The sequence below is a fragment of the Scaptodrosophila lebanonensis genome, unplaced genomic scaffold (genome assembly GCF_003285725.1).
Source record: "Scaptodrosophila lebanonensis strain 11010-0011.00,11010-0021.00 unplaced genomic scaffold, SlebRS2 tig00000043-arrow-pilon, whole genome shotgun sequence".
Classification (NCBI taxonomy): Eukaryota; Metazoa; Arthropoda; class Insecta; order Diptera; family Drosophilidae; genus Scaptodrosophila; species Scaptodrosophila lebanonensis.
In genome coordinates, this window is record NW_022060545.1 from 1,156,141 (window position 1) to 1,182,975 (window position 26,835).

At 36.9% G+C, this 26,835-nt stretch overlaps 4 protein-coding genes across 10 annotated transcripts in view; 2 read left to right on the plus strand and 2 right to left on the minus strand.

Annotated features, from left to right (window-relative positions):
- Positions 1–5,498: 5,498 nt before the first annotated feature.
- On the minus strand, positions 5,499–13,365 carry LOC115622711 (equilibrative nucleoside transporter 4). The gene is made up of 4 exons (XM_030516742.1): positions 13,175–13,365; positions 12,214–12,510; positions 11,875–12,139; positions 5,499–6,937 (listed from the first exon to the last, which is right to left on the minus strand). The coding sequence occupies exons 1-4, from the start codon at positions 13,363–13,365 to the stop codon at positions 5,714–5,716; spliced, it is 1,977 nt and encodes a 658-aa protein (XP_030372602.1). The 3' UTR covers positions 5,499–5,713.
- A 1,711-nt stretch (positions 13,366–15,076) lies between these two features.
- LOC115622195 (WW domain-binding protein 2) lies at positions 15,077–18,365 on the minus strand. 6 transcript variants are annotated; one of them, XR_003995333.1, is made up of 7 exons: positions 18,075–18,365; positions 17,707–17,881; positions 17,286–17,649; positions 16,702–17,121; positions 16,071–16,120; positions 15,636–15,926; positions 15,528–15,572 (listed from the first exon to the last, which is right to left on the minus strand). XR_003995333.1 is itself a non-coding variant. In XM_030516086.1 (6 exons), the coding sequence occupies exons 1-6, from the start codon at positions 18,287–18,289 to the stop codon at positions 15,528–15,530; spliced, it is 1,320 nt and encodes a 439-aa protein (XP_030371946.1). In that variant the 5' UTR covers positions 18,290–18,360; the 3' UTR covers positions 15,077–15,527. The 6 variants fall into 6 exon arrangements, 2 of the variants coding, with proteins under 2 accessions (XP_030371946.1, XP_030371947.1); XM_030516086.1 differs by lacking the exon at positions 16,071–16,120 and having other exon boundaries at positions 15,077–15,572; positions 15,636–15,736; positions 18,075–18,360; XR_003995332.1 differs by having other exon boundaries at positions 15,636–16,120; positions 18,075–18,364.
- A 31-nt stretch (positions 18,366–18,396) lies between these two features.
- LOC115622194 (ecto-NOX disulfide-thiol exchanger 2) lies at positions 18,397–25,174 on the plus strand. Of its 2 annotated transcripts, XM_030516085.1 has the most exons (7): positions 18,397–18,587; positions 18,845–19,501; positions 19,567–20,292; positions 21,585–21,691; positions 23,142–23,252; positions 23,324–23,962; positions 24,540–25,174. In XM_030516085.1, the coding sequence occupies exons 1-7, from the start codon at positions 18,551–18,553 to the stop codon at positions 24,807–24,809; spliced, it is 2,547 nt and encodes an 848-aa protein (XP_030371945.1). In that variant the 5' UTR covers positions 18,397–18,550; the 3' UTR covers positions 24,810–25,174. The 2 variants fall into 2 exon arrangements, 1 of the variants encoding a protein (XP_030371945.1); XR_003995331.1 differs by lacking the exons at positions 21,585–21,691; positions 24,540–25,174 and having other exon boundaries at positions 23,324–23,338.
- A 921-nt stretch (positions 25,175–26,095) lies between these two features.
- Positions 26,096–26,835, plus strand: part of LOC115622507 (facilitated trehalose transporter Tret1) — a 30,658-nt gene continuing 29,918 nt past the window's right edge. The window contains exon 1 of the mRNA XM_030516459.1: positions 26,096–26,476. The gene's annotated coding sequence lies outside the window, so the exon portion shown is untranslated. The remainder of the gene's footprint in view (positions 26,477–26,835) is intronic.

The window sequence follows — 26,835 nt, forward strand, 5'->3', positions numbered from 1 at the left end:
GAAGCAGCTCTTCAAAAATATTGGGATATTGTCGTAAAACAACAGGCAGTTAGTTGGGTTTAGCCAATATCAGAGCCCAACATTTAATTTCTTGTTCCCATTATGTGTATTATTGCGAGAAACTAAAATCCCATTTTTTTAATACAGTTGAAACAGATAAATTGTTTTCCCCACAACAATGGTAAAGGAACACATATACATCCTTAATATCCCAATATTTCTGCTACTTCTAAACTCAACCCAGAGTTTCTGGCAGGTAAATTTTTTTATACACTTTATGCAAAAGCGTAAACGAAGGCCATAATATGGCCATTTCCGTTCGCTTGCATCAGCACAAGGATGTCGGAAACTATAAGAATTAAAATCACAAAACCTGTTATAGGCGTTTTCCTAAACTCTAATTATATTGGGAATTTTTAGTGCCCTTCCACTATTCTCTCTAACGTCAAGCTCTATCTGCAGCTGTTATTGCTGCTTTGATTCAAGTCCCTACTTTACACATAAGCAGAGACTCAAACCAGCTTAAAATTTATGAAAGGATACACAAAGAAATTATTTTGTAAGGATTTTTAGCCGTCACTCCATATTCTTGTACTATAAAAGAGAGAAATTTTTAGTTATTTTTACTTAGTTCCAGTTATTACTTTTTTCAACCAGAATACTTTAAGCTACTCACCGTCAGCTGAATTTAATTTGTAAACTCGATAAAAATAAAGGTCAATTTTCTAAGCTAAGCATGCACCACAACCATAATCCTTAGCTAAGCATGCACCACAACCATAATCCTTAGCTAAGCAGCATGTTTCAGCACCAAAAAGAAAGTGTTGATTTCTACTCACTTGAAGGAAATATCCTTCTTTCTTCATTATGAAAATTATTTGTATTTATTTTTAGATATTTGTTTATTTTATTTTATGCCAACAAATATTAACTGTCGACATAAGGAATCAATATAAAAGTTATAGAAAAGAATTATAAGGTAGGAAATAAGAAAGAACATTTGTTTAATAAACTTTGGTTAAAAGTAATAACTAATCGACTGATATCTAAAAATTATATACTTTCATTTATACTTCCTTAAATCTTTTCATTTAGCTTATTCCCTAACCACAAGAAAATGCTACTCATTAAGTACAAGTAAGTAACACAACCTATCTCAATTGAGGTTATATTTAGCAATATTTATTCAAAGAGACAGGTTTAGTTGGCCTTTCATTGGTTCTGGCACATAATAAGGTTTATAAATGATATGTTTTCTCTCTATAGAGAGCCGAATGGTGAATAGCACTCGCACTTATTTTATAGCCAAATACTAGGTAAATATATATCTTACATGGATATATACTATAAGCTCATAAGTAAACATACCTTTTTCAGGTATCAGAACCACAGTTAAACTAAGGAAAATGTACAAATGCTTCCATCATTCCGTTGTGAATTAAAAAATAATTACTTATTTATTTGTAGCTTAAAGAATTTTTGAATTTTTCGATTCCGTGAAAGCTTAGCACTTTTGTTTGATAGTTGTTTTTACCATCAAAGTCTTTGGCACGTAAAAAGGGAAATATCTAAATCATTTTATAACTTTTTCACAATTCCCTATGTTTGCAAATAAAATTGAACATAGAGAAGGAAGCAACGCTCACAGCCGTTTTGTGGTAAGATATCCTGTCATATCTGATTATTTTATAAACACGTAAAAGGAAGGATATTTTACCATAATAAAATTGTTAATAGAGCTTAACGACAAAAGTGTACATCAAACTTCAAAAGTTTCGTACATTCTAGCAAATTTCCGCAACAAATTCGTACATTGGCGACATCTTTCCAGCATTTAGAGAAATTTTCGACAGATGGATTTCATAATTCCATAGTAGTAATAAAATTTAAACTGGTGCCATCTTTTGCCATTTCACATGGTTTGCTTCTTCGTCTGTTCGTTCCAGAAGGTGGTTGAAAAACCATATACGAACCTGAAGGAAAAGGACATGTCATTGCTTAGGTTAAAATGGGTAAAGAATGAAATTGAAGAAAGCCCAAATCCAAATTTTGAAAGCCGCAAAAATTCCTCTATTAGTATTAACAATATTGTGTGAGTAGGAATTTTTGAAACCACAAATAAAATTACTTTATGTTACTTTACAGGAATCGCAAAAAATCAAAAATTCTTTTAGTTACAAATACATAATTAATTATTTTTAAATTCACAACGGAATGATGGAAGCATTTATACATTTTCCTTAGTTTAACTGTGATTGTGATACTTATTAGCTTACAGTATATATCCATGTAAGATATATATTTACCTAGTATTTGGCTATAAAATAAGTGCGAGTGCTCTTCACCATTCGGCTCTCTATAGAGAGAAAACATATCATTTATAAACCTTATTATGTGCCAGAACCAATGAAAGGCCAACTAAACCTGTCTCTTTGAATAAATATTGCTAAATATAACCTCAATTGAGATAGGTTGTGTTACTTACTTGTACTTAATGAGTAGCATTTTCTTGTGGTTAGGAAATAAGCTAAATGAAAAGATTTAAGGAAGTATAAATGAAAGTATATAATTTTTAGATATCAGTCGATTAGTTATTACTTTTAACCAAAGTTTATTAAACAAATGTTCTTTCATGTTTCTTCTTATTTCCTACCTTATAATTCTTTTCTATAACTTTTATATTGTTTCCTTATGTCGACAGTTAATATTTGTTGGCATAAAATAAAATAAACAAATATCTAAAAATTTAAATAATTATCATAATGAAGAAAGAAGGATATTTCCTTCAAGTGAGTAGAAATCAACACTTTCTATTTGGTGCTGAAACATGCTGCTTAGCTACGGATTATGGCTGTGGTGCATGCTTAGCTAAGGATTATGGTTGTGGTGCATGCTTAGCTTAGAAAATGGACCTTTATTTTTATCGAGTTTACAAATTAAATTCAGCTGACGGTGAGTAGCTTAAAGTATGCTGGTTGAAAAAAGTAATAACTGGAACTAAGTAAAAATAACTAAAAATTTATCTCTTTTATAGTACAAGAATATGGAGTGACGGCTAAAAATCCCTACAAATTATTTTGTTTGTGTATCCTTTCACTTTTGTAGTTAAGCTCTTTATTATGGTAGTATATCCTTGCTTTTACGTGTTTATAAAATAATCAGATATGACAGGATATCTTACCATAAAACGGCTGTGAGCGTTGCTTCCTTCTCTATGTTCAATTTTATTTGCAAACATAGGGAATTGTGAAAAAGTTATAAAATGTTTTAGATATTACCTTTTTTACGTGCCATAGTCAAAGGCTTTTATGGTAAACACAACTATCAAACAAAATTGCTAAATACAGTGCGTCATTTGGGAATTTTCTTCAAGTGAAAAGAAATTAACTTTTAAGGATATTCTGGTTGGTGCGGAAATTTGCTGTTTAGCTAAAAACAACCCGCATATAACAATGAATAGAATTGCTATTTTCTTGAACTGCTAAGAATGTACTTTCCCGCTATTTTTGGACTGTAATTCCTTTTTATAAGTGACACCATCTTTTGTGAGTATGGTATTAAAATGTTGAACTACGACCTAAGATTTTATGTTTCGAATTTATTCAAACTCTTCGTTTTAATTTCCCAAAATGCCAATTATATTAAACTAACTGAAGTCGTCTTCTTGGAAAGCAAATTAGAAAAACACTAACCACTTATAAATCATCCGAGTCACAAATTCAACATGGGGTTTATTTTGAATCCCCAAAAATAAAATGATTTATTAAAAGAGACCGCATCACTGATGATTTCCTATTTACGTATATGTATTATTTTTTTTTTATTGACAACATTTGTTTTTACAATTTGTATCTGACATATTCATTCCTTACTGTTACAGGTTTCTTATTAATTAATATTTGCATAATTTCTTACGATTATTTTGCCAACAAAACCTACAGATATTCATAAGTTTAACCAAAGTCCTCCATTAACAACTTATAAAAACAAAAAATTTCTAACAAAATTTTGTAACAATGACAATTTTGTAGCACTTTGTGATTTAGAAAACAAACCAATTAAATCATGTTGCAACTTTGACGCCTTTAAAAATGAGCTCTAACTTTAGTATAATTAGTAATAGTGTGCGTCTAAATAAAAATACATATTCACATACATTTGTACACAATTTTGTGTGTTAAGGCAGTCTACAGACATTTCGACAAATATTTTAAAAAATACGAGATTGTACATTCAAGCTTGATATCCAGAATAATAGGAGAAGTAAACTGCTGTGATTTGCGAAATTCTAGATCACCCTAATGTTCGTATTTATTTTAAAGATCTCTGATTAATTCCGGGAAAGGTAATGATTATGCAGTCAAATCTTCATTAAAATTTGTCATAATAATGCAAAAATGTATTTTTTTCCACTAACAACTAACATCAACAAAATTCTAATCATAACATTTTGTACTGAATATATTTTTGAAATAGACTGTCCTATGGCACATTTAATTATACATTTTTAAATTGGTAGCTAAAGTTTGTTAAAAGACTTTGTGAATTTCGAATTTCTCTGCTACTTTTTTTAACTTTGAAAAAAGACATCTGTGAAAATGATTTTGTTAAACTTTTTTCTTTAAAACAAATGAAAGAAAATACTTCGCCTATATTGAAAAAAATTAAAGAAATTTTGTAAATGCTTCAAAAATGTTGTATCCCACAATTTTTCCGAATTTCGTATTTTGAAACAATTCACAATTTAGTTCCATTCCCGTGTTGATTTCCCTTATAGTATATGCGTCTTTCATCCCTTTTAACAAGGACTGCAATATCGTATGTTATTGCAAAATATGTGTAACATCATCAATAAACAATAATTATGCACACACATAAGCATTCAGTTACTACATTTTACAAAAATATTTATGCACATCGGCTTGATGTGAACACCCATCCATTCAAATTAACGTATCTTATACGCACTATGTATCTATAGAATATGCCTATTTACTTGTTTATACACATTTATATTTTAACAGGTTTAAATTTGAATGCCATTGCATTAAATTGTAGTATATGTTGAGAGATATATGGGCTGTGTTTAGATTCTAAAATCAAATACGGTAGATAGAGTTTATCGATACATACATAAGTCACGTTTATACGGAATCCAAAAATTGTTAATTGGAATTAGCGATACGCGTAAGTATATCTACTTAGATGTTTCTAATTAGTTGAAGCGTTTCCTCAATAAGATTTTATTTATTAATATTAATATTAGATGTTTTCGATTGGGGAGAAAACTTCGTCAATAACCAACTAAAGAGTTTAGATTTTTTGAGAACGTTTACTAATTTGCAGGATTCGTTAATGAGGTAATTAGAAAGTCATTCAGTTAGCGGCATCTTGAGAAAATAAAAAAGTATCAATTAATATCGAGTTGAGTTAAACGTCATATCTGAAAGCTTAAATTCCGAGATCATTTACATTTATTCGATATATAATTAGTCAGCCTGATTTTCGGATTCCGTATAGACGTGATAATTGTTACGTTTAAGTTAAGCAATTTGTTAGCATTTCAAATACGAGATTGTTGTCTACAACTCGGACAAAACACTTATACATAGACGAGAATCTGTTTTCGGGGATAACTCTTACAAAAAGACACGCGCACAATCAGTTCGTTTGTCCCACAAGGGATTCCATTATCCATTATTTTGGATCCCATTTAGATCTCCTGCAGCAGCGCATCAGGCGTTTGCGGATCCGTCGTGCTGCCACCCACCAGCTCGCCACTAATGTCGCCCACCGAGGTCACAGCCGATATCAGAGTCGTAAGCGTCGAATTGAGCAGTTCCGGAACACTGGCCACAGTGCCTGTTACGGTGGTGTACAGAGCCAGAACTGTTGTAGTGGCGACCGTTGCCAGGGCTGGTGTCAACGTACCCTGCGATGGAGCAGCACTAGTGGGACTTTCCGTTGTGCTACTGACGCTGCTGCTTGTCGCATTCAGCAGTGGTGCCAAGGTGGTGTCCAGTGGCATGTGTACATGACCGTGTATCTGGTCCAGCATCGAAGCCGGCACGTACGGATATGTGGGGCAGGGATTCATCAGTTGCGGACCCAGCATGGACTCGAAAACATAGCCGATCAGCGAGCCGGCGGTTAGGCCCACATTATACGACAATGTCATAATATTGCCCGTCACCTCTTTGAGTGTGTCGGGGACCTTGGCAGGCGCCAACATCATAGGCAGACTGCCGGCCAGTCCATTACTGATGCCCAGCGCAATGGTAAAGATAAAGGGCGCCGTTTCACCGGATATTACGGGTCGCTGGCGAGGCGCACAGCACAGCAGGATCAACGGCACCAGCACAATTCGCAGCCCCGACAGCAGGATGAGTTGACGACGGGACCAGGGATACGGACTAGCGGCCAACACTTTTCCCACCACATCGGATGTATTGAAGCAGAACATCAATAGTACGGGCATCCAAGTCCGCAAGCTACACGAGTTGATCTCCACCTCAATGCCCGGATACAGCGAAAGCGTAACGCAATACGCCAAAGCAATGCACACCATATACGGATAGACGCACTGAGCGACGCGCCAGCGTGTGACGAAGCCTTCGCGTATATCGCCGAGCTTGCTTGGCCGGCAACGACGCGGAGTGATGACGTGCTCCACCTTGAACGCGACAGTTGTGGGGGTGGTGGGCTCGTGCGGCGTTCCCGGCAGCTCCGGCAATTGACTTAGACCCTCAATGATGCTCTCGCCGGCCGTGGGATTGGACAGCTCATAGACGGGATTGCTAAAGCTGAGTGTGTTGGCCGCACCGCTACTGCTGCCGGCACCATTGGCACGTGAGGCGGAAGTGGTCATGGTCGTGGTTGTGCCATCCATCGAGAGAACTCCGTATTTAGTATTACTGGTTGCGCCATCGATTTCCTGCTGCAAGTTTTAATAAAATATAGAACAACATTACTAAGTACTCCTTATTATAAAGAGCGAGTTTGGAATGATTTGTTTATCGATCATGTTTAGAAATGCACAACATTGAGAATATTCTTGGCTTGTATTGAAATTAATTTGCATTATAATGAGATAAGTTTTCTATACCAAGTTTGGTTTGATGTTCAAGCAGACGGACAGAAAAAAGGGACGGAGAAATTCGTTCCATCTATCCTATTTTAAGTATAGTACATCAGATATGTATCTTAAACCATTGGCAACAGAGTATGGCTATAGAGCCACCAATGACTAACATCCATGACTAACATGATTCATCCTTCAGGTCTCACATACCTCTCTGCGACGGCAGATCGAGAGATGCATAAATCACTCCTAAGCAAAAAAAAAAATTTAAAAAACATTGCATAAGACCATGAGACCGAATTACCATTTGGTAATAAATATTGGTCCTGAATAAATATTGACTCGGATTCAAACTACGAGTAGCATCTGCATTTGAGAGTAAATTCTATGAAGTTGTGGAATTATGGGTGTTAACTTTCATTTTTATTTATTTATTTTATTTATGTCAACAAACATTGACTGTCGACATAGGAGGAAATTATATTAATTTATAAAAATAATCTTATAAGCTACAAAAGTATAAGAAGGAGAAATCTAATCAAATTACATTAATATCTAATTAACGCCTCCGACCCGGTGGGGGGAATATTATTTGCTCTTCGGCTTATGATGCTAACTTCCATATATTTCTAGCTCCCCTAAAAAGATTAAGGTAATTACTAACACTATTCATAACCTTTATGTATCGGTAGAATATAACTAGAGATATTTCAGGTTAAGCAACTTTAGTGATAGTAATCATTTTTCCCCCCAGAAGTACGGGTATTTTTTACAGAATAAAGTAAGAAAATGTTTTTAAGATTATTTTTATTGTTTGGCCGGCTCGAGGTCAGAGTAAGAAAAACCAATTTATTTAATTTTCTTTTCTTTTTCCGATATATTTCGGTTACGCCACGGTAACCGTCTTCAGGGCAACTACAAAACATATAACATAATTAACATATTAAAACTATAACACAAAAATTTTTATATAATTACTTATTTAAGCAAGTCTGCTCTGTTTGACTTGGAGTTACTAACTAACAGGTGTCTGTAAATATGCGCGCAATTTTCGGTGTCTGCTTTGTAGTTAATTCTGTATTTGTTAGGTGTGTTGATAATGTGTAGCGTTTCGAGAGTGAATCGCTTACTGTAGTGTCGTTCTTGTTGAAGTACTTTCGTTTCTTCAAAGTTGGGGGTGTGTCCAGTCTCTATGCAGTGGGTTGTTAGAGCAGTTTTTTGTGTCAATGTTTGATGCCTTAGTTTGTAGTCTGACTTGTGTTGTGATATCCGTGTTTTTAGTTTCGACTTAGTGGTTCCAATGTAAAATCTCCTACATGGGTTGTCGCTGTCTCCGTCACATGGAATTTTATAGACTACGTTATTCAGGTCCATTTCTGCAATTTTTGCCTTAGTCTTATTAAAAATGTTCCTAAGTGTATTCTCCGGTCTGTGCGCAATTTGTATATCCTCTTTTTGATAGCAGTCTGACTGGGTGAAGCGTTCTGAGAACCCAGATACGTATGTCAGAGATTTGTAGATTTTTGGTGCTCTTGGTTCTTTTTTCTTTGGGTTCTTATGGTTCTTGATTAGGGAATACGTCAATTTGATAGGGAAGTCGTTTTGTGTCAGTATCCGTTTAATTTCTTCCTCTATTTGTTTATGGTAAAATTTGTCACTTGTCTCGAACATCCGTCTTATACAGTTCTTGGCTGTATTTATTCAAACGGAAGGCACGCCGTATGCAGCAACCAGTAAAATGGAATATGCAAAAATAAAGAACAACTACAAAAACTCCAAACACGTAATTAACAAATATCAGCAAATATCCAAAAAATTAGTTAAGTTACAGTCTAGTATAAAATTTTTATTACAATGCCGAAAGTACAAACTTGTCCCCAACTTCATAAACAATACCACAAACTGCACCAATATATTTAAAAATAATTCAAACTCACTCATTCCCACAAACATAAGCCAAAGATTAGAAAAGCATAGCCATATATTTCACATGAAAATTCTTAGTATATTGATCGCACATAAACATAATATTATTGACGAGAAGAGGAAACAATTACAAAAAACAAAAACAACCATAGAGGAAATAATGAGAGCGGACGATACAAAAGCATTTTTTGAGAGTGAAGAGAGCATAATGAACAAACTGACAACAACTCTCAAAGAACGACAACTACGAAAACTGGAGAACCTAAGAAACGATCGTAACGAACGGCACACAGACAACAACAAAAAACAGGCAGAGTGGTTTGCAAACCAATCACACACAACATTCCCACCAAACATCACAGCATTACTTGCTATGGGTCCAAAGTACGCTTTACCAACTGACCGAAAAAGCTTTCCGCTCTTTAAATGCATAGCGGACGGAGAGGAGTTGGTACAAACAATAAAAAACAAAGAGAACCAAGAAACAGCTCGCATAAAACTCTCTTTACTAATTAAGAACATGATGACAAACAACCGAACTAACACAAGAGATCGCGCAATATTAGACACAGTGGAACAAACCAAAAAATTTCTGAAAACTAATGACAACATTTTAATATTAACTTCGGACAAAGGAAATAAGACGGTAGCCATGGACAAGGAGGAATATAATATCAAAATGACGGATATACTAGGAGACGCAAACACATACAGAACACTCAGACAAGACCCCACGCTTAGGCTACAGAATAAAAACAACAACTTCGTTGACAAACTACTCCAATTGAACATAATCACAAAGACTGAAAGGAATAAATTAGTTACAAGCACTGCACTACCACCCAGGATCTATGGACTACCGAAAATACACAAAAAAGGAACACCCCTGAGACCGATTTGTTCGTCAGTCGGTTCCCCTTGTCACGAACTTAGTAGATACATCGCTGGGATATTAAAGAACCTGACCAATACCTCACCATATAACGTTAAAAATTCCTCAGAGTTTAAAGACAAGGTCAACAACACTTATATAGTAGACGATGAGATTTTAGTTTCGTTCGACGTGGTGTCTCTGTTCCCGAGCATCCCAATCGACTTAGCGATGGATGTCATCAGTAAAAACTGGACCAGGATAGAAAGCTTCACTAAAATCCCAAAGAGAATGTTTATGGACATCGTACATTTCTGCATCCGTGAAACAAGGTATTTTAAGTATACGGACAGAATGTATATACAACTTAAGGGACTACCGATGGGATCCCCGGCGTCCCCTGTAATAGCGGACATAGTCATGGAGGAGCTTCTGGAAAACACAACATCGAAATTGATCCATAGACCAAGACTCCTGACCAAATATGTTGACGACTTGTTCGCAATTATTGACAAGGAACAGGTGCAAAAGACATTAGACGCCCTCAACATATACCACAAAGACATCCAATTTACATTAGAGACAGAAAATGACGAGAAACTTAATTATTTGGATTTGACTATAAATAGATGTGGGAATACGCTAAAAACAAAATGGTACCAGAAACCGACGGCATCGGGTAGGCTGATTAACTATCACTCGAAACATCCGAAAAATATGATAATAAATACAGCCAAGAACTGTATAAGACGGATGTTCGAGACAAGTGACAAATTTTACCATAAACAAATAGAGGAAGAAATTAAACGGATACTGACACAAAACGACTTCCCTATCAAATTGACGTATTCCCTAATCAAGAACCATAAGAACCCAAAGAAAAAAGAACCAAGAGCACCAAAAATCTACAAATCTCTGACATACGTATCTGGGTTCTCAGAACGCTTCACCCAGTCAGACTGCTATCAAAAAGAGGATATACAAATTGCGCACAGAGCGGAGAATACACTTAGGAACATTTTTAATAAGACTAAGGCAAAAATTGCAGAAATGGACCTGAATAACGTAGTCTATAAAATTCCATGTGACGGAGACAGCGACAACCCATGTAGGAGATTTTACATTGGAACCACTAAGTCGAAACTAAAAACACGGATATCACAACACAAGTCAGACTACAAACTAAGGCATCAAACATTGACACAAAAAACTGCTCTAACAACCCACTGCATAGAGACTGGACACACCCCCAACTTTGAAGAAACGAAAGTACTTCAACAAGAACGACACTACAGTAAGCGATTCACTCTCGAAACGCTACACATTATCAACACACCTAACAAATACAGAATTAACTACAAAGCAGACACCGAAAATTGCGCGCATATTTACAGACACCTGTTAGTTAGTAACTCCAAGTCAAACAGAGCAGACTTGCTTAAATAAGTAATTATATAAAAATTTTTGTGTTATAGTTTTAATATGTTAATTATGTTATATGTTTTGTAGTTGCCCTGAAGACGGTTACCGTGGCGTAACCGAAATATATCGGAAAAAGAAAAGAAAATTAAATAAATTGGTTTTTCTTACTCTGACCTCGAGCCGGCCAAACAATAAAAATAACTATGAGGAAGGTCACCAAAATACTCAACAAGTTTTTAAGATTATTTAAAGAAGCTGAAATTTTCACTTCGTCAAAAATGTCTTTTAATTTTTTTGTGTCAATAAGTAAGTAAGAACAATTGTTAAAAAACACACCAATTAAATAGTGTTATATAAAAGAAATAATAATCAACATATTAACCTAAATATTTGTAATGAGGTGCAAATTTCGAAAGATGAAATAATTCCAATTTTCTTTTATATAAAATTTCTCAAATATTAATTTTTACTTCAATCAATTTCAATTTTTAATTGAAAAATAACGAACTAAGCTCAGTCAACATGAAAATTACTTTAGTTGGTTTTTTTTTCCTTTTTGTATTTCAACACTCACCTCATCCGGTCGCAAAACAATCTTGGAGCAGGCCTCCACATGGTAGCGCACAAAGGGCGAGTTAATCGTGGCCATGTGAAGCAAGTAGCTAAAGAGTATGTAGAGGGTGGACGTGAGAAAGAATATGACGGTCGAGACGCGATCGTTGTTAATGAGAAGTTTGGTCACAACGCGATTGGAAGACACCAGAAAGCCGGCAATGCTCTCACCAGCCATAACCGCCTGCGTGTATTGTTTGGGCAACATGCTCGCAAATCCGTAAAAGCTGCAATTAATCAATTACATCAATCTATATAGTAACTACAAGTATATATACGATAGCCTATTGTTGCGACTCACCTTGACTGCTGTATGGTGCAACCGATGGCGGTCAGTGCCACCGCCGACATATTTACAACATAGGCCGTATTTGTGGCAAACATGTGCCAAGCCACCTCGCAGACGGCCACAAAGATGAGCGTGGTAAAGGATACCATGTAGCCGAAAAGGACACGCGTTTGAAACGGCGCCAGCGAGAGTACAATATTGTTGAGCAAAACGGTGGTGAACGCCACAAAGATATATGTCATCGACATATCCAAGGCGACCGAACGACCCGGAAATCGTGCCTGCCAATAGTCCGCGGCAATAATAAAGCTACAACAAATGAAACATGGAAATCAATCACTCATGAATATTGCATACATTATTTTTAATTGGCCCTAACTGTGCTTGCTCAGAGGCCGTCCTTCAGTTACTTCTGTACTCAAAACAACTTGTTACCAAGCTTAAGAATATTGTTTAAAGGACATTTTTTAAGGCCTCTTTCCCGAAGTCCCGACCTTGATCAAACTGTATAGAATTAAAATTGATCTAAAACAAACGATTTAATTATCTTATCTTGATTTCGCAAAGACTAAAAAGTCAAAGTCCATATACTATATTAGCCTGTCTACCCTAATGTAGGATAATCAAAATATTACATCAATCAATCAATATTAATCAAAAATATACACAGATATGCTAAGCATGTTTGGTATTCAAAATTTTTGTAAAATTCCTCATCATATTTTCAAGTATCACCAAAATTGGTAAGCTATATAATAAGAACGAAGAGCTATAAATTTAACGTACAAATAAATATAAAAAAAATTTAATAAAAAAAAAAAATACAGACGAATTGATAACCTCCTCTTTTTTGAAATCGGTTAAAAAATAAATCCAACCGATAGTGCAAACATTTCTTTCAAAAGCAACATAGGTGTCTTGTGGATTTTTGTAGTAAGTCTAAAAAAGGATAATAAAACTACTCTCAAGTCACCTGTTATAGGGCAGCACAAATCCAATGCCTGCTGCCAGCAGTGCCAAGTAGACGGCATGTCGTTGATCTTTGGGAGCACGTGTATCAAATTCTGGACTATCCATGCTCGGGTGGCGCATGCCGGGATTGCTGTCGCTGCTACCACGTCCTTCCAGCGGCTCATAAGTGGTTTCCTGTGCACCGCCGTCCATGGTTCAGCCTCTACTCCGAAAGTCGCCTGCGGATATCTGTTGTCAACTTCAATTCGGATGACAACTTGTCTTCAATTGAGGAGCCAATTTTTTTTGGCACGCAAGGAGAAGGGTTTTCCTATTCCTAGTACCCTGTTGTCATTCAGGGTTTTGGGGTTGCTATCAAAATCGCGTTTCGAAACCAAAATCGATAAAGTACAGATGCAAACTGTTTCCACAATTAACTCGCGCCGATATTATGAATGACTGTGCTTTGTACTATATAATTTGAAGTTTTGTGCATTTATTCAACGCAAAAAGCATTATATTTGTGCAATTATAAGTTACACAGAATGTTAAAGCTGCTGCGCTTGTGCATATATTTTTGTATTCATTATTTATAATTTATTTATTTTAAAACACATTGCTAGTTTCCATTTACATGGAATATTGCACTCTTATTTATTTATTTATGTATTTATTAGCTTTTGTGGTGTATTAGAACAATTTAAAAATAATGTTTGCCTTTGTGAGGGCATGCACAACTACTTGCCAATGCTCTGGCATTTTTTCTGGCTTGGCCATAACGTTTCAGTGCGCATGTGGCGTATGATTGATTTTTCGCTCAACCAGTCGGCTTGTTCGTCTCTCATCCGCCCTATTCTCCCTGCCATACCACATGTATGGGTATGTGGCAGCTCCTCTTTCCACACAGCTGTTATGATATGGCGCGCAATGCGAGCATTTAAATACCAAAAAAATTTACATATGTGTACAATGGAAAAAGTTCATATTCACAACTAGAAATGTGATTGATTGTGAATGAAATGTGAAAGAATTGTGGAAAGAAATGACAATCGCCAATTGAACACAGCAATTATTACCAGACGCCCTGTTCATTGAAGCTTGCTTTCAGACTAATCTAGCGAGCGAATTGCCAAGCTATTTAACTTTATTTGCTAATTGCTTATTGACAATAGCAGGTAATTAGTTGCAAGATTAAAAAAGCATGTTACCAAAACTGCTGCACCTTTTTCAAAGCAGTTTCAATATTTCCTCAGGCACATAGTCAAAGTCTAATTGAAATTTAAATTAATATTATTAAGATTATTTATCGATTTCATAAAAGAAGAGGTTATCAATTCGTCTGTATTTTTTTTTTATGTTTGTTACCTCGATACACTCGACTGGGTGAACTGTTTTTAATGGTTCTTATACCATTTGAAAGCTGGTGCTTCCAGAATGGGCCCATATATTAAGTATGTGCAAGTCAAATGAACGCATAACTTTATATCACGATAACCGACTTCTATGATTCTTTTTTTATTGGAAAGGATGTACTTCAAGGGTACTTTGATGAGAGTTTGAGATGAGATGATTCCCATGTGGTCCCATTTCAATTTAGTCCAATTCTGACAATGGCATCCATGAGAAATCCATATAATTCTTAAAACATACAAAATGTTCATGGGTTTTAGATATCATGCGAAGGCACCCGGTAGATGAGTGTCAAATTTAAATGAGATATCATGTGAAATAGAATTTCAATTTCAGTATAATATAATTTGATGAAATTAATTACTTTTATATTGATCCATTTTATACTACTATGGGAGAATTTAAGAATCTTTTCGTTTTCGGAACTTATCAAATAGTATATTCATTTATTATTAATATATATTTTGGAATTTATAAAAATCTGCAGGATGTTACGAAGAAAGAAAACATTTAATATGGCATATACGTAGATATTTATTTCAATGTTTTTTCACACATTTCTAAGCTCGTGCTCATATTGCACAATGGATATAACAATAATTGTTTATTTATGTATATAATAATATAATATATAATTCATACATATAAGGAGCAGATAAAATTCAAAAATCAACTCAACATTTTCGGCATTTTTGTGACTAAATGTTATGACGAAAGCTAACAATCCAACTACAAAATAATAAACACTTTGTGTACAAATTCAAAATAAAAACACATTTTCACCGTAGACGGCTAAAACAAAAGCAAGTAAAGTTTCTCAACAACTTTTAATATACTGGGGGGAGAGTAGACGAATAGAGGAATGCGTTCCAGAATCAGCTTTTGTCGTTTTTGTCGGTACCATTGGACCAATTAAATGGCATTAAGATCAGATAAAAAAGCTTATTAGTAACCACCAGCCCGGTCTATTGTTGTTTCTTTGAGGAATCGTTATAGTTGGGTGGTAAGTCCTGGAATGAGGGAAACAAACATGTGAAACCAATATCTGGCGATTGATAATTTCGTTTACTTACGTTATATGATGGCGGCAAGTCATTCGGACCTGGAGCACTGTTACCACGTTGATTATACTGTGTGTTATAGGCGCTCGCAGCTGCCTCTGCTTCTTTGGAGTCTGTGCGAAGCATAAGAAGCAGAAGTAGTTGATGCAATAAAATGTGTGATGCATCTAAGCTCTAAATGTAAACTGCGATTCTTACAATTTACTTAAGGGATTATTACGGGTACTGGAATAATGCATAAAGATCTCACAGCTGGATAGTGATAATTGTTATAGTAATAATAATATTGTGTGCTGCTGGTCCCTGCATAGTTTGTGGAGTTCGCATGGAAATAGGGAGAATAAATCATTAAACAAGTTACTATTGAGACTTATGTATAATACACATCATGTATAGACAAGTTTTGGGCTCGGCTTTTGTTTAGACAATAAATGTAGTGGGTCTTACATGTTTCGTATTGGTTTAGGTTACAGAACTTGCTTGCATAACATTTTACACTGTGGAGTAGGCAAACAAATAAAATTGTTGAGATACCATTAAAAATAGGCATTATGCTTGGGTTTAGTAACTTGTTAGATTTTATTGTGAATATTGCATTATTGTGAGTTAAGGCATTTTAAAAATAAAATTATGAATTATTAAAGTAGACTATAAAATATAAAAAAAAGACCTATTAATTATGTAAATTAATTTTGGTTAAACAGAAGTCCGCTGTTCGGAATATGCATATTATTATTTAGAGAGTAAGTGAGAGACCCTCCAAAACTCGTCTAACTCAATATTTATCCAAGACCAGTCAGCAAATTAATTGAATGGACAATATTCTTCTGCATTCTTGAGCTGTATGGCGCATTAGTATTGTTATAAAATGTTGATTGTGTCAGGGTTAGAAATAGTGTGTAAGAGCGTTGCATTTTGAACCATTTTCACAGTTTGATTGATCCAAATAGCATTTGCAAATTTCAGTCTCTTTTTTTATTGGGCAGATACTGGGTAAATTATCAAATCAAATAATTAAATGGGCGATGAATATGATTTTATAAGCTACAAATATCTTCGAATCAATCGCAATACTTACTTCCTGGTGGCAAACTGAAGCCCATAAAACTAGCGGCGGCAGTACCTCCAGCTGCTCCGGTGGCTAGACCTGCAGCTGGCGGCTGTTGTGGTTGCTGCTGCGGTGGACCTCCACCCGGGTAGCCGTTCGGTTGCTGTGGTTGCATATAGCCCGGAGTGTTGAAGCCACCGGGTGAATTATAGCCCCCATACGGAGCTTGAGCGCCAGCGGCGGGCGGCATAGCGTAGGGAGCACCCGGCGGACAGTTCGGGGAGCAGGCCGCATATGGTGGTGGCTGCACGTATCCACCATTCCAGCCCTGAGGCCCATAACCAGGCTGCTGTTGTGGCTGTGGATTTTGTGGGGGCACTGAAAAACCATACCAAGTGGGTTCAGTTGGCTGCTGCTGCGGCTGTGGTGCTGGCTGATTGGTAGGCGGTGCTATCGAAAATATAACGAAAAGATGTGCAGGTGTGTAAGATAAAGCGTGCGCGCATTGAAAATTTGTTGTTTAATATTTGAGCCAATGATAAATAAGGCAGCGCAGTAATTGTGTAATAACAAAAGCCGAGTGAATCCCTTATAACATATGGTGAAATACTTACTGATGCCCGGGTATGGCGGCGGATTGTCGCTGATGAACACCGTATTCGGTGCCGGACCACTGAATGCATCATGTTGCGGCAGCCAACCATAGTAACCGGGTGGTGGCTGATATGCCGGTGGAGGCGCCTCGTGCCATGCGCCGGCTGGGGCATATGGTGGAGGATCGTCACCAGGCAGACCACCGCGATGGTAGTTGTTCATGGCGGTCTTGGCGGCACGCAACAGAGCCTGACCATACTCAATAGCTCCGCCAGCTTTGAAGTGCAATTTGAACTTTACCTCGCCGACATAGTTGCCATTAGGTTGGGCACGTACCTTTCCCTTTATGTAGTTGGCACCAAAGACTGGCTGCTCGATTTCAACCTATAAGTGGGAAGGACAAATTAATTACAACGCCAGTTGGCTTTTTGTTGCACTTACATCGGAGAGCGCCACGAACGGTGCACTGAAGGATTGCAGTGGATCTGACGATTTCTTGCTGTTGAAAATCATGCGATGCGACGTTAAATAAATGCGTCCCGTCTTCGATCCTTTGAACAAGGGATTGTCTTGACCGGAAAACTCCATCGAAACGCTATCGCTATGCAGCAATATGCTGAAGAAAAATGATAAATAGGTAGATTAAAATTTAATCTAATCGCAGGCCAGGTGGCATGGTTAACGCGTTTTGCGAAAGACACGCCACCTGCATCCAATTTACCCAAATAATACGCAAATACAAGTGACGTCAGTTTTTGCCACAACAAAAGATGAAAATATTGCTACGAAAGCATTTTTCGAATACTTACTATTCACCCGCATGGATGAGCACGCCATTATTAGCGTGAGCCGTATTAAGAGACATAATGTCCAAAAATTTCTTCAAAAATAATTTAAATTTCCACCAAACACAATTTCTATTACTTGTTGTTTTTCTAGAAGTGACAGCTGATGATTCATAAACAGTGTGTACACACGATATTGGCGGGCGCATTGGATTTACTAAAAAATACCACATAGGCATGGGGATGACTTTATGCCTTAACCAGCTGGCAACTTATCCAACAAACATTAAATTAGGTGGCAACGTGTGTTTTATTTTCTTTTGCTGCATTTATTTTTCTAGTTTAAAAAAACCATAAGCAGTCACATTGTGTGTGTGAAAAATAGCTGATATAATTTTTAACTTAATGAATAACTTGTGGCAAGTAATTCAAAATGACACAGAGCGCTATGTGAATTCGTCTGGAAAAGGCCGCATGTAGTGCATATATATAGCGCGGCCATGGCGTACAATTATGCAAATTTGGCTGATAACATGTGTAAGTAAAACAATATGAAGAAGAAGGTTCATGAAGAAGTGCATCCTAAGTGAGTGTTTTGCTAGGTTTTTTAATTTATTGATGTTTTGTTGATTGCACAGCGACACTGCGACCGATTTTGCTAAAACCACGACCCTCGTCTCCTACATTGAAAAAGTTCCTAACGCCATGCGTTTTATGCGCACAATCATTGCTTTTGTTTTGCTCGATTGCTTTTGTATGGCATTCTCAATATTTGGTAATTTTACTTTTTGCAGTGCCGATCTTTAGGACTATGCCAAATAGCGTCAGCTTGCCAAATCATCCGAGTTTCATTAACCAGCTGGCAGCGGCCATAACAACCACTACGGTGGGCGGCACGCACAATGCTACGCCCACAACAACAAGCAGCAGCTCAGCCATGCAATCTGGCACAGCATTGGCAGTATCCAATAAATCGACGTGCAAGTCCAAATCAAACAGCACTCAGGGAGGCAGTGCCCCCATGGACTTGGAAAACGATACAGATGTGGATGCCAACGAGAACACAACAATGGCTGCACTATCCGGACCAACTTTAAAGCCGACAGACAAGCTACCAGGTACAGCCCTAACGCTGCCGGATGCGCAACTCTATTTGAATGGATTGTTGCATACGACGCCAAGCTATTTGTACTTTCCCACGGCTCAAAATGCTGCGGCAGTGGCAGCTGCTGCCTCGCCCAGCAACGCCACAGCATCGGCGTCCAGTGCGACCAACGGGAATGCACAAATGCTCATGGATCCGACGGCAATGATGGCCGCTGCCATGCAGCAGATGCATAGCAATTATGCGGCGGCTGGTTATGCTGCAGCTGCAGCTGCTGCCGGTTTGCCCCCAGAGGCGGGCGGCGTGGTGCCGACCGCAGCAACGGGCGTGGAGGCTACTGGAGCTGGTAAGATGGATCAGAAATAATGCTGCTAATATAGCCAAAATTTAAACTCTGAGTGACACTTTCAGATGGTGCCACGCCTGTTGGTTTAAAGGAGGTAATAAAAACCAAAAACTGCATACTCTTTCCGCCCAATCCGAATGCACCGCCGCCAACCATACGCGAGCGTCCTCCTGGATGTCGCACGGTCTTTGTGGGCGGTTTACCTGAGAATATTACCGAAGATATAATACGCGAGATATTCGAATCGTGTGGGGAAATCACGACGCTGCGCATGTCTAAAAAGAACTTCTGTCACATACGCTATCGCCATGAGACGGCCATCGATCGGGCCATTTACTTATCCGGCTATCGCCTGCGCATCTCCAGCATTAATGAGCCGCCAAACTTTGGGCGCTTGCACGTGGATTACGCGCAGGCGCGTGATGATCAGTATGATTATGAATGCAAACAGCGGCAGCTGCAACGTGAGCAACGCCATCGCGAGCGTATGTCCCTGGACCGCCTACGATCGCAATCTCCGCCACCAATACCACACTACACGGATCACGAAGCCACGGTTGTTTCGGAAAATCTACGGAACAACGAGACCTTCGTGAAAGCCATACAAACCATAACGGCCTGGCTGGAGCGCGGTGACTGCACCAAACGCAATGCGAACGTATTCTATTCAATGATACAAAGCACGCATGCGCATGTCCGGCGTCTGCACGCAGACAAGCAGCAGATGGAAGAGGACTTGCGCAAAGCTCGCGAATGCTATCGCAAGCAAATGGGCACAATGTCCACTCAATGTAAGTGACAATAGTGGTATGGATCTTAGCTTAAGTACTTAGATTAGTCCTCTCTTAGGCGCGCTCCCTTTTCAACATTTTTGATTTATTTTGCGCCTGGGTTTTAGAATCTAGCGTCTAACATTAATAACATACAAATCTAAACACACACACATACACAAACAATACCAACATATACACTGACTCGCACACTAGCATATTATACTCATCGCTCCTTAAAAAACCCGTAAACTACATATGAAAACTCACTGTCTAAAATTTGCTCTCAATGTACAAACCAAGCGCTAAGCGAAACAGCGAGCAGGTAAAGCCGAGACTCAACATAAGCGCCACACAATGGAAGAAAACAGAATGGGATAATACTACAACGTAGGTTATAAAAAGATAGAAGTATGTTCTGGAAGCATGGCTGGGCACTCAACAAATTGATTTTCTTTCTCCAAAAAACCCGATATGTTGTCAAATAAACTATATACATATCTCATAAAGTTTAGTTTAGTTTATTTGGTACGGAACATTACAATAATTATAATATATTCTCGGATGAAAAGCACTTTTTTTACATATGAGCTTCGAAATACAGAAAAAAAATGATTTTGCAGGGAACTTGCTTTTCACCCATTTTGTCCTACTTTGGGGTCGAATTTTTTTCGTAAACTCCGCCAATTGAATATAAAGTCAACGTCAATATTTGTCTTATAATGAAGCAAAATTAAAAATGGAATTTGAAGCATGCATAGGTTGGGTTAGGTTATATTATGATTAGGTTGTATTATCCAAGTCAGAATGCAAGCTCTTAACATTCCTTTTCTCCCATTGTGTGACGCCTTTGGAAAACTTGTTCACTCACTGGTCTAACACTCTTCTACACTCCACATCAAGCTCTATTATGTACTTTAAGTCCAGGCCAAAGGTTTGTAAAACAGCAGAGCAAACCAATAAAATAAGTAAATAAAAGTAGTTCTTAATTCAGACTCGATATCGGACCAGACACCGCCTGCGCTATTGGCTGTCTCTAAAAAGCACTTGCGCACCTTAACTAACCATGACCATAACCAAGTCTATAGGTAAAATCCGTTGCACTGTCTCTAGACTATTTATATTCAATCCGATGTGCTATATGCCATGCATTTGCGAGGGTCTCTCAAGTAGTTTTCTTTCTACTTATTATTTCAAACTGAAAACTTTTTTTTAAGACGCAGTCTAGTTAAACAGTCAAGAAAAACATCAACAACAAAAACTACCCTCTGTCCTCCCTTAATATTATTATATATTATTGCATTATTGTTCAGTCACTCAGATTGAAAAAGTGTTCGAGAAGTCTGTTCACAAGAAGGTTTGGGACCATTTCACCAAAGCCCAAAGAAAAAACATCGATCAATGGAAGAAATTAGCCACGGTACGTACAAAAATGTTCAATGAAAGAATTACGAAAAGTTCAAAAAGTATAATACATTAAATAAAATATTGTTGTCAATTAATGTGATTCTTAATATTCACATTCTTATTATCGTATTGCTTGTCTAACATTTTCCTTTTTATTTCATTTCTGTACACTTCACCATATCGCCTATAGGCTGGCATGTCGATTTCGCCTACTAAGTATTTACCCCATTCGCAATTACCTATTATTTTGTTTCCTATGTCGACTAATCAACTGTTGTAGATTTGCCAATTACAGTTTATTTTTAGCGTCAATTTCTTCTCCATAAATTACACATTTTTAGTTGATTTAAATAATTGCCAGCTCTGTATTCGTTCGCTTGAAATAACGTCATGCAACTTCCAATATATTTCGTAATAATTGCCTTCTGTCTACATTTTTAGAATATAGTTAATTCTCCTCCATTGCATTGTTAACCAAATGTTTTGATTGTTTAACTTTTTGGGAACTGTTCCAATATGCATATTGGGACAATGAGATTTGAAGGAATAAACATTTTTTAAAACCGTTGAAAAGATAAACGAAAGGAAAGATATCCGTTCGCCAATATCGAAAACTAATTATAAACGCACCCTCAATTTGTATTCGCCGTTCGCCAATCTAGATTGAATAGATTGAACTAACTTGGTTGATCTAAACAGATTTTGTTTCATATTGTTAATCTAAAACTGATAAGTATAGTAGATACCAACTCTTGGGGTCCAAAATTTAAGGGAAGCAGTTTATTAACTTGATTAATTTTTAATTTTTAGATTCCATTTAACGTAGTTTTTTCCAGTAACTCGCTATGTGGAACAGTTCCCAATCATAAGTGTTTTTTAAATTATTTATTCGCTCTTTGGCCATTATATGCTTATGAACGCTTTTAAGCAATAGTAAATAGTATATTTCCTATCTCTTTTGGGTAAAAAAAAAACTAAGCATTAACATGCCATAATTGTTTTTAATAAGCTTTCAACTAAAAACATAACTCTTGAGACGAATGTCCTCCGAACTTGCAAATGTATTTTTTATTTAAATAATTACAAAACGAAGATAAATGTATAGTATATACGAAAAAGCAAAGCAATTGCAAGTTTTTAAGGCACTCACTGGTAAAATTGGCCAATAAAATTGTGTTGGTAAAATATAATATATTCTTCAAATGGTTAATATTCCATGTTTATAAATACGCGAACAAACAACAAATTAATAAAATACACTTTTTAAAGCTTATTGAAATGTGGCGAGGTAAGTAAGCGGACTAGACCAGACCAAAAAGCCAAGACAAGCTAATTCGAAGCTGAATATTTCAATACAAATTCTATAGTTAGGTTACCTTTATCTCTTTAAGAAATGGTTCTCATCGAACAGTATCTTTCAAAACCAAATCATTAATTGTATAAACTTTTCAAATAAAATGCAGGAGCTCCGAGCCGTGCAAATCGATGATGACGAGATGGAAATTTCGGATGATGAGCGAGACTACGAGAAGCGTGGCGGGAAACGCATGCGGTATGATAGTGAAAGCCTTAAGGTGTGTATAAATACTACACTTAAATTGTTATGTTCATCAATTAAATGATATTATCATCATTACTTTTCTAGGATGAAAACGATTCCCTGCGCTGTCAACTGGAGGCCATACGCAATGAGATGTCGCTGGAGCGCACCGATCTGAGGCACGATAGTGTGCAGCGCGAGAAGCAAATAAAAGTGCTGCAGGAGACAATACGCAACATGCAGACACAGCTGTTGCAAACAAAGCTGCGCGAGCAGAAGGATGCCAAAACCATAGAACAATTGGAGCGTAATCTGAAGGAGGCAGGTGTCAAGCAGCTACTACTCAAGACAAAGATCAAGGAGACTGTGGACAAGCTAAAAGACAGAGAGGCTTTCAGTGCCAGCGCTTCAAATACTTCCAATGCTGAATACAGCAGCGGCGAAAGCGAAGAATGCGAGCGCAAGCAACGCAATGGCAGGCAGGCAACAGACTCCTTACAATCCGAGGATCCAGAGATTATCGACATCGACAAGGTAGACGATGATGTACGCATAATCGAGCATCAAAGTGGCGTGGTCGAGATTCACGAAATCGAGGATGACGAGAAACAGGATGCGGCTGCAAAAACAACAGTTTCTGTTTCAACGGCAACGGAATTAGATCCAGCTGCTGTGGAACCGATTCCAGCCGATGAGATGGTGATTAACGATGCCAATATTTTGCCCGCAAGAGCTGCACAGCAGGTATGTTCTATAGGTTTACTGGAATCTCACAATTTAACAGCACGCCATCTATACGTGGCTATAGTAATTTTGTATTAAAATAGTAAAATAGAAGTTGTGATTTTACTAAAAGGCACTACACTAAATACTGCCTACACCCATCAATAACATACCGAACAGTACTGAGACAAAAAATCTGGTCTAAAGCAGATTTTTTAATTCTGAAAAAATCTACATTATAGACTGGTTTAATCTCGTTTCGTTTTGATTTGTTATTAAAGTATTTTTCTTTTAATTAACACCAATGTTAACTGCTGGGTTTTGTATTTTGAAGGAATTTTCCAAATATAAAGGCCAATGAAGTGCTTTTCAGAATGTCATCTTTAGGCTTGAAATTTAGATCATTTCTGAAAAAGTTTGTTCTACTGTTGATATACTTATAAGCGATAAAATTAGGCGATCATATATGCAAATAATAATATATACGTGTATACATATATTCATGACATATTTGTGAATTTCCCAGATTTAATCACATATTTTAAATGTAAATTATTGCAATTTATTAATTAGAATTATTCAATATTCTCACTTACAGTGTACTTTTAAGACATTAGAACTTGCCGAGGCAAAGATTATCGCATTAACTGCCGCCTATCTTGTAATGCATCCGCGTGGCTTGAACATTGAGAACATTGTCATCTATTTGCGTGGCATGCTTATTAGGTCCTTGGAGCTAAAAGGCACCGACGAACTGACCAGCATACTGAAAAAGTACCCAAATCTGTTCAAGGCTGATGATGAGACGAAATGGAGTTTTTGTGGTTTTAATGAAACACCAGATGCAGATGCGGTAGAGCCGCACTGAGGTATGGCGAATAACAATAACAACAGCACCAACAACAAGAGAAACATGAACAATTGAATGCTTTAATTAAGTTATAAATACCAATGTATTTTATGCCTAGTGTTTAAGCAGATCGCAAGTGAAATGTTAACCAAATTTTTGATGCAATCACAACAATGAGACCAGTTTTTAAATGGAAAGTACTCTTAGTTAACGTGCCGTAGTTAAACATAGCTAAATGACTTAAATAAACAACAAGGAACTACCGTTTCAATTATTTAAACAATTAGCAACATAAATGTAGGCAACTCGATTATACAAACAATACTTGTACCGATATGCAAAAGATAATTGTATATTATGGCAAAAACAAAGCACATACGCAACTGGTGCATATATTTCATGAAAATATATGTATTTTCAAACAAAAATGTAATATTTGAGCCAATAAACTTGATGAAAAATATATAAGAAAGCATCTGTCTATGCCGCGATTTAACTCTTATTATGACGATGATAATATTATTTAAAAGTGCTTGGTAATATAACAAAGTTTCCCAATATCCATTTTATATACAACTACGTACTCTAATATAGTTGACATAAGAAGATCGATAAAGCCGCAGCCGGTAAAGATGTCGACACGAGCCTAATACATTCCTACAGCATTCCTTTTTTGTTTGATTAATTATCTTCAAGTACTGCTTATGGATAAATTACATCTTTTAATCAAGGTCTGGATTGTGTTCCGAATAACTATTTGATCCAAAAGTTTCAATACCTAGACAGTCAAAGGACTTTCAGAGATGCCTTCATAATATCGCCATTCTTACATCAGCACTAGCGTAATTTTCATATTTCACAACATTCGTAATCGTCCTTTGCAAAGGACAATGCAATCAACGATTTAGCCACCTGCAGCATCCGACACACTCACGCTAAGCTGCAGTGTGCACGAGTCCAGCTCTCCACTGCCGTCGGCCATGACGTCAGAGAGCGAGATTACTTGAAATAAGCTTATTGGATTAGAATACGCGTTTGGTTGAACGACGATAGCAGGAAAAAGAAAACAAAAACAACGACTGTAAATTTCCCATACGATAACGCCAGCAGTAACGACGACCCAAAGAGACAGCCTCAGCTCGTCTGTATTTGTGTGTGTTTGTGTATGCGTGAAATTCTGCCGAGCTACATACATAAATACATACACGTATATACATATGTACATATGTATGTACGTTGCTCGTACATTTAACCAACAACGGAGGCCCGTCATATCAACAATATCAGTCGTATTTGCGAATTCGTTGCGCGCGGTTCAAATCGTGCCGAGCTGAGAAAACAGAACTTAAAGAATTACACACTCAACATTTATAATCATCATCTGCTGTCCTCATGTCCATGTGAAATTTAAAAGTGTTGTTCTGCCCGCCAGTAATTTTTGTGCCAAAAAGTGAACTGCAGTTTTTTTGTGGCGTTTCTCTTCTTGTTTTTATGTTTTAATGTAATTACATACGTTCAGGTTTTAAGTATAAACCAAAGCCCAAAGGCAAACTCAAGCGAAACAATACAAAAGGCCAACCCCCAAAGGACAATTCAAGTTCAAAGTAAGTGTAAGTGCGTCTGTGTGTGTGAAACGTTGGAAGCTGCAGAGACCGAAGCACGTGTTTGCTGTTTTCCTTTTTTGGGTAAGTTTTTGGTTCGCCCGGTTAATTCAGCTTTCCTTGCCGTTGCCCTCTTTCTACAGTTCTGCAAGCACTGCCCACAAAATTACAACGGATAAGAGCATGTGTGTGTGTATTTCTTTTACTGTTACTTGCAGGCAAACCAAAAACAAGAAGAGAAAAACGATAGTTTGTAAAGGTTGAAACCAATATGCTGTTAAAAGCGAAATGAAATAATAACATAAGAAATACCTTAAAAACTTTCAAAATGAAATATATAAATTGTTAATGAAAATCAAAGTAAAACGATATTTAAGAAAAACATCTATCGAGTTGATATACTGTTGTTTTTATTTACTGTTTAGGTTTCTTTTGTGCTAACT

Coding starts and splice junctions, on each gene's coding strand:
- LOC115622711 (XM_030516742.1), bottom strand. CDS start 13,365: ATGGACGGCGGTGCACAGGAAACCACTTATGAGCCGCTGGAAGGACGT. Junction 12,511..13,174: donor TTTGTGCTGCCCTATAACAG/GTGACTTGAGAG, acceptor CATTTGTTGTAG/CTTTATTATTGCCGCGGACT. Junction 12,140..12,213: donor TGCACCATACAGCAGTCAAG/GTGAGTCGCAAC, acceptor GATTAATTGCAG/CTTTTACGGATTTGCGAGCA.
- LOC115622195 (XM_030516086.1), bottom strand. CDS start 18,289: ATGCCTATGTGGTATTTTTTAGTAAATCCAATGCGCCCGCCAATATCG. Junction 17,650..17,706: donor CGTTCGTGGCGCTCTCCGAT/GTAAGTGCAACA, acceptor TCCCACTTATAG/GTTGAAATCGAGCAGCCAGT. Junction 15,737..16,701: donor CTTCAGTTTGCCACCAGGAA/GTAAGTATTGCG, acceptor TGCTTCGCACAG/ACTCCAAAGAAGCAGAGGCA.
- LOC115622194 (XM_030516085.1), top strand. CDS start 18,551: ATGGCGTACAATTATGCAAATTTGGCTGATAACATGT. Junction 21,692..23,141: donor AATGGAAGAAATTAGCCACG/GTACGTACAAAA, acceptor AATAAAATGCAG/GAGCTCCGAGCCGTGCAAAT. Junction 23,253..23,323: donor ATGATAGTGAAAGCCTTAAG/GTGTGTATAAAT, acceptor TTACTTTTCTAG/GATGAAAACGATTCCCTGCG.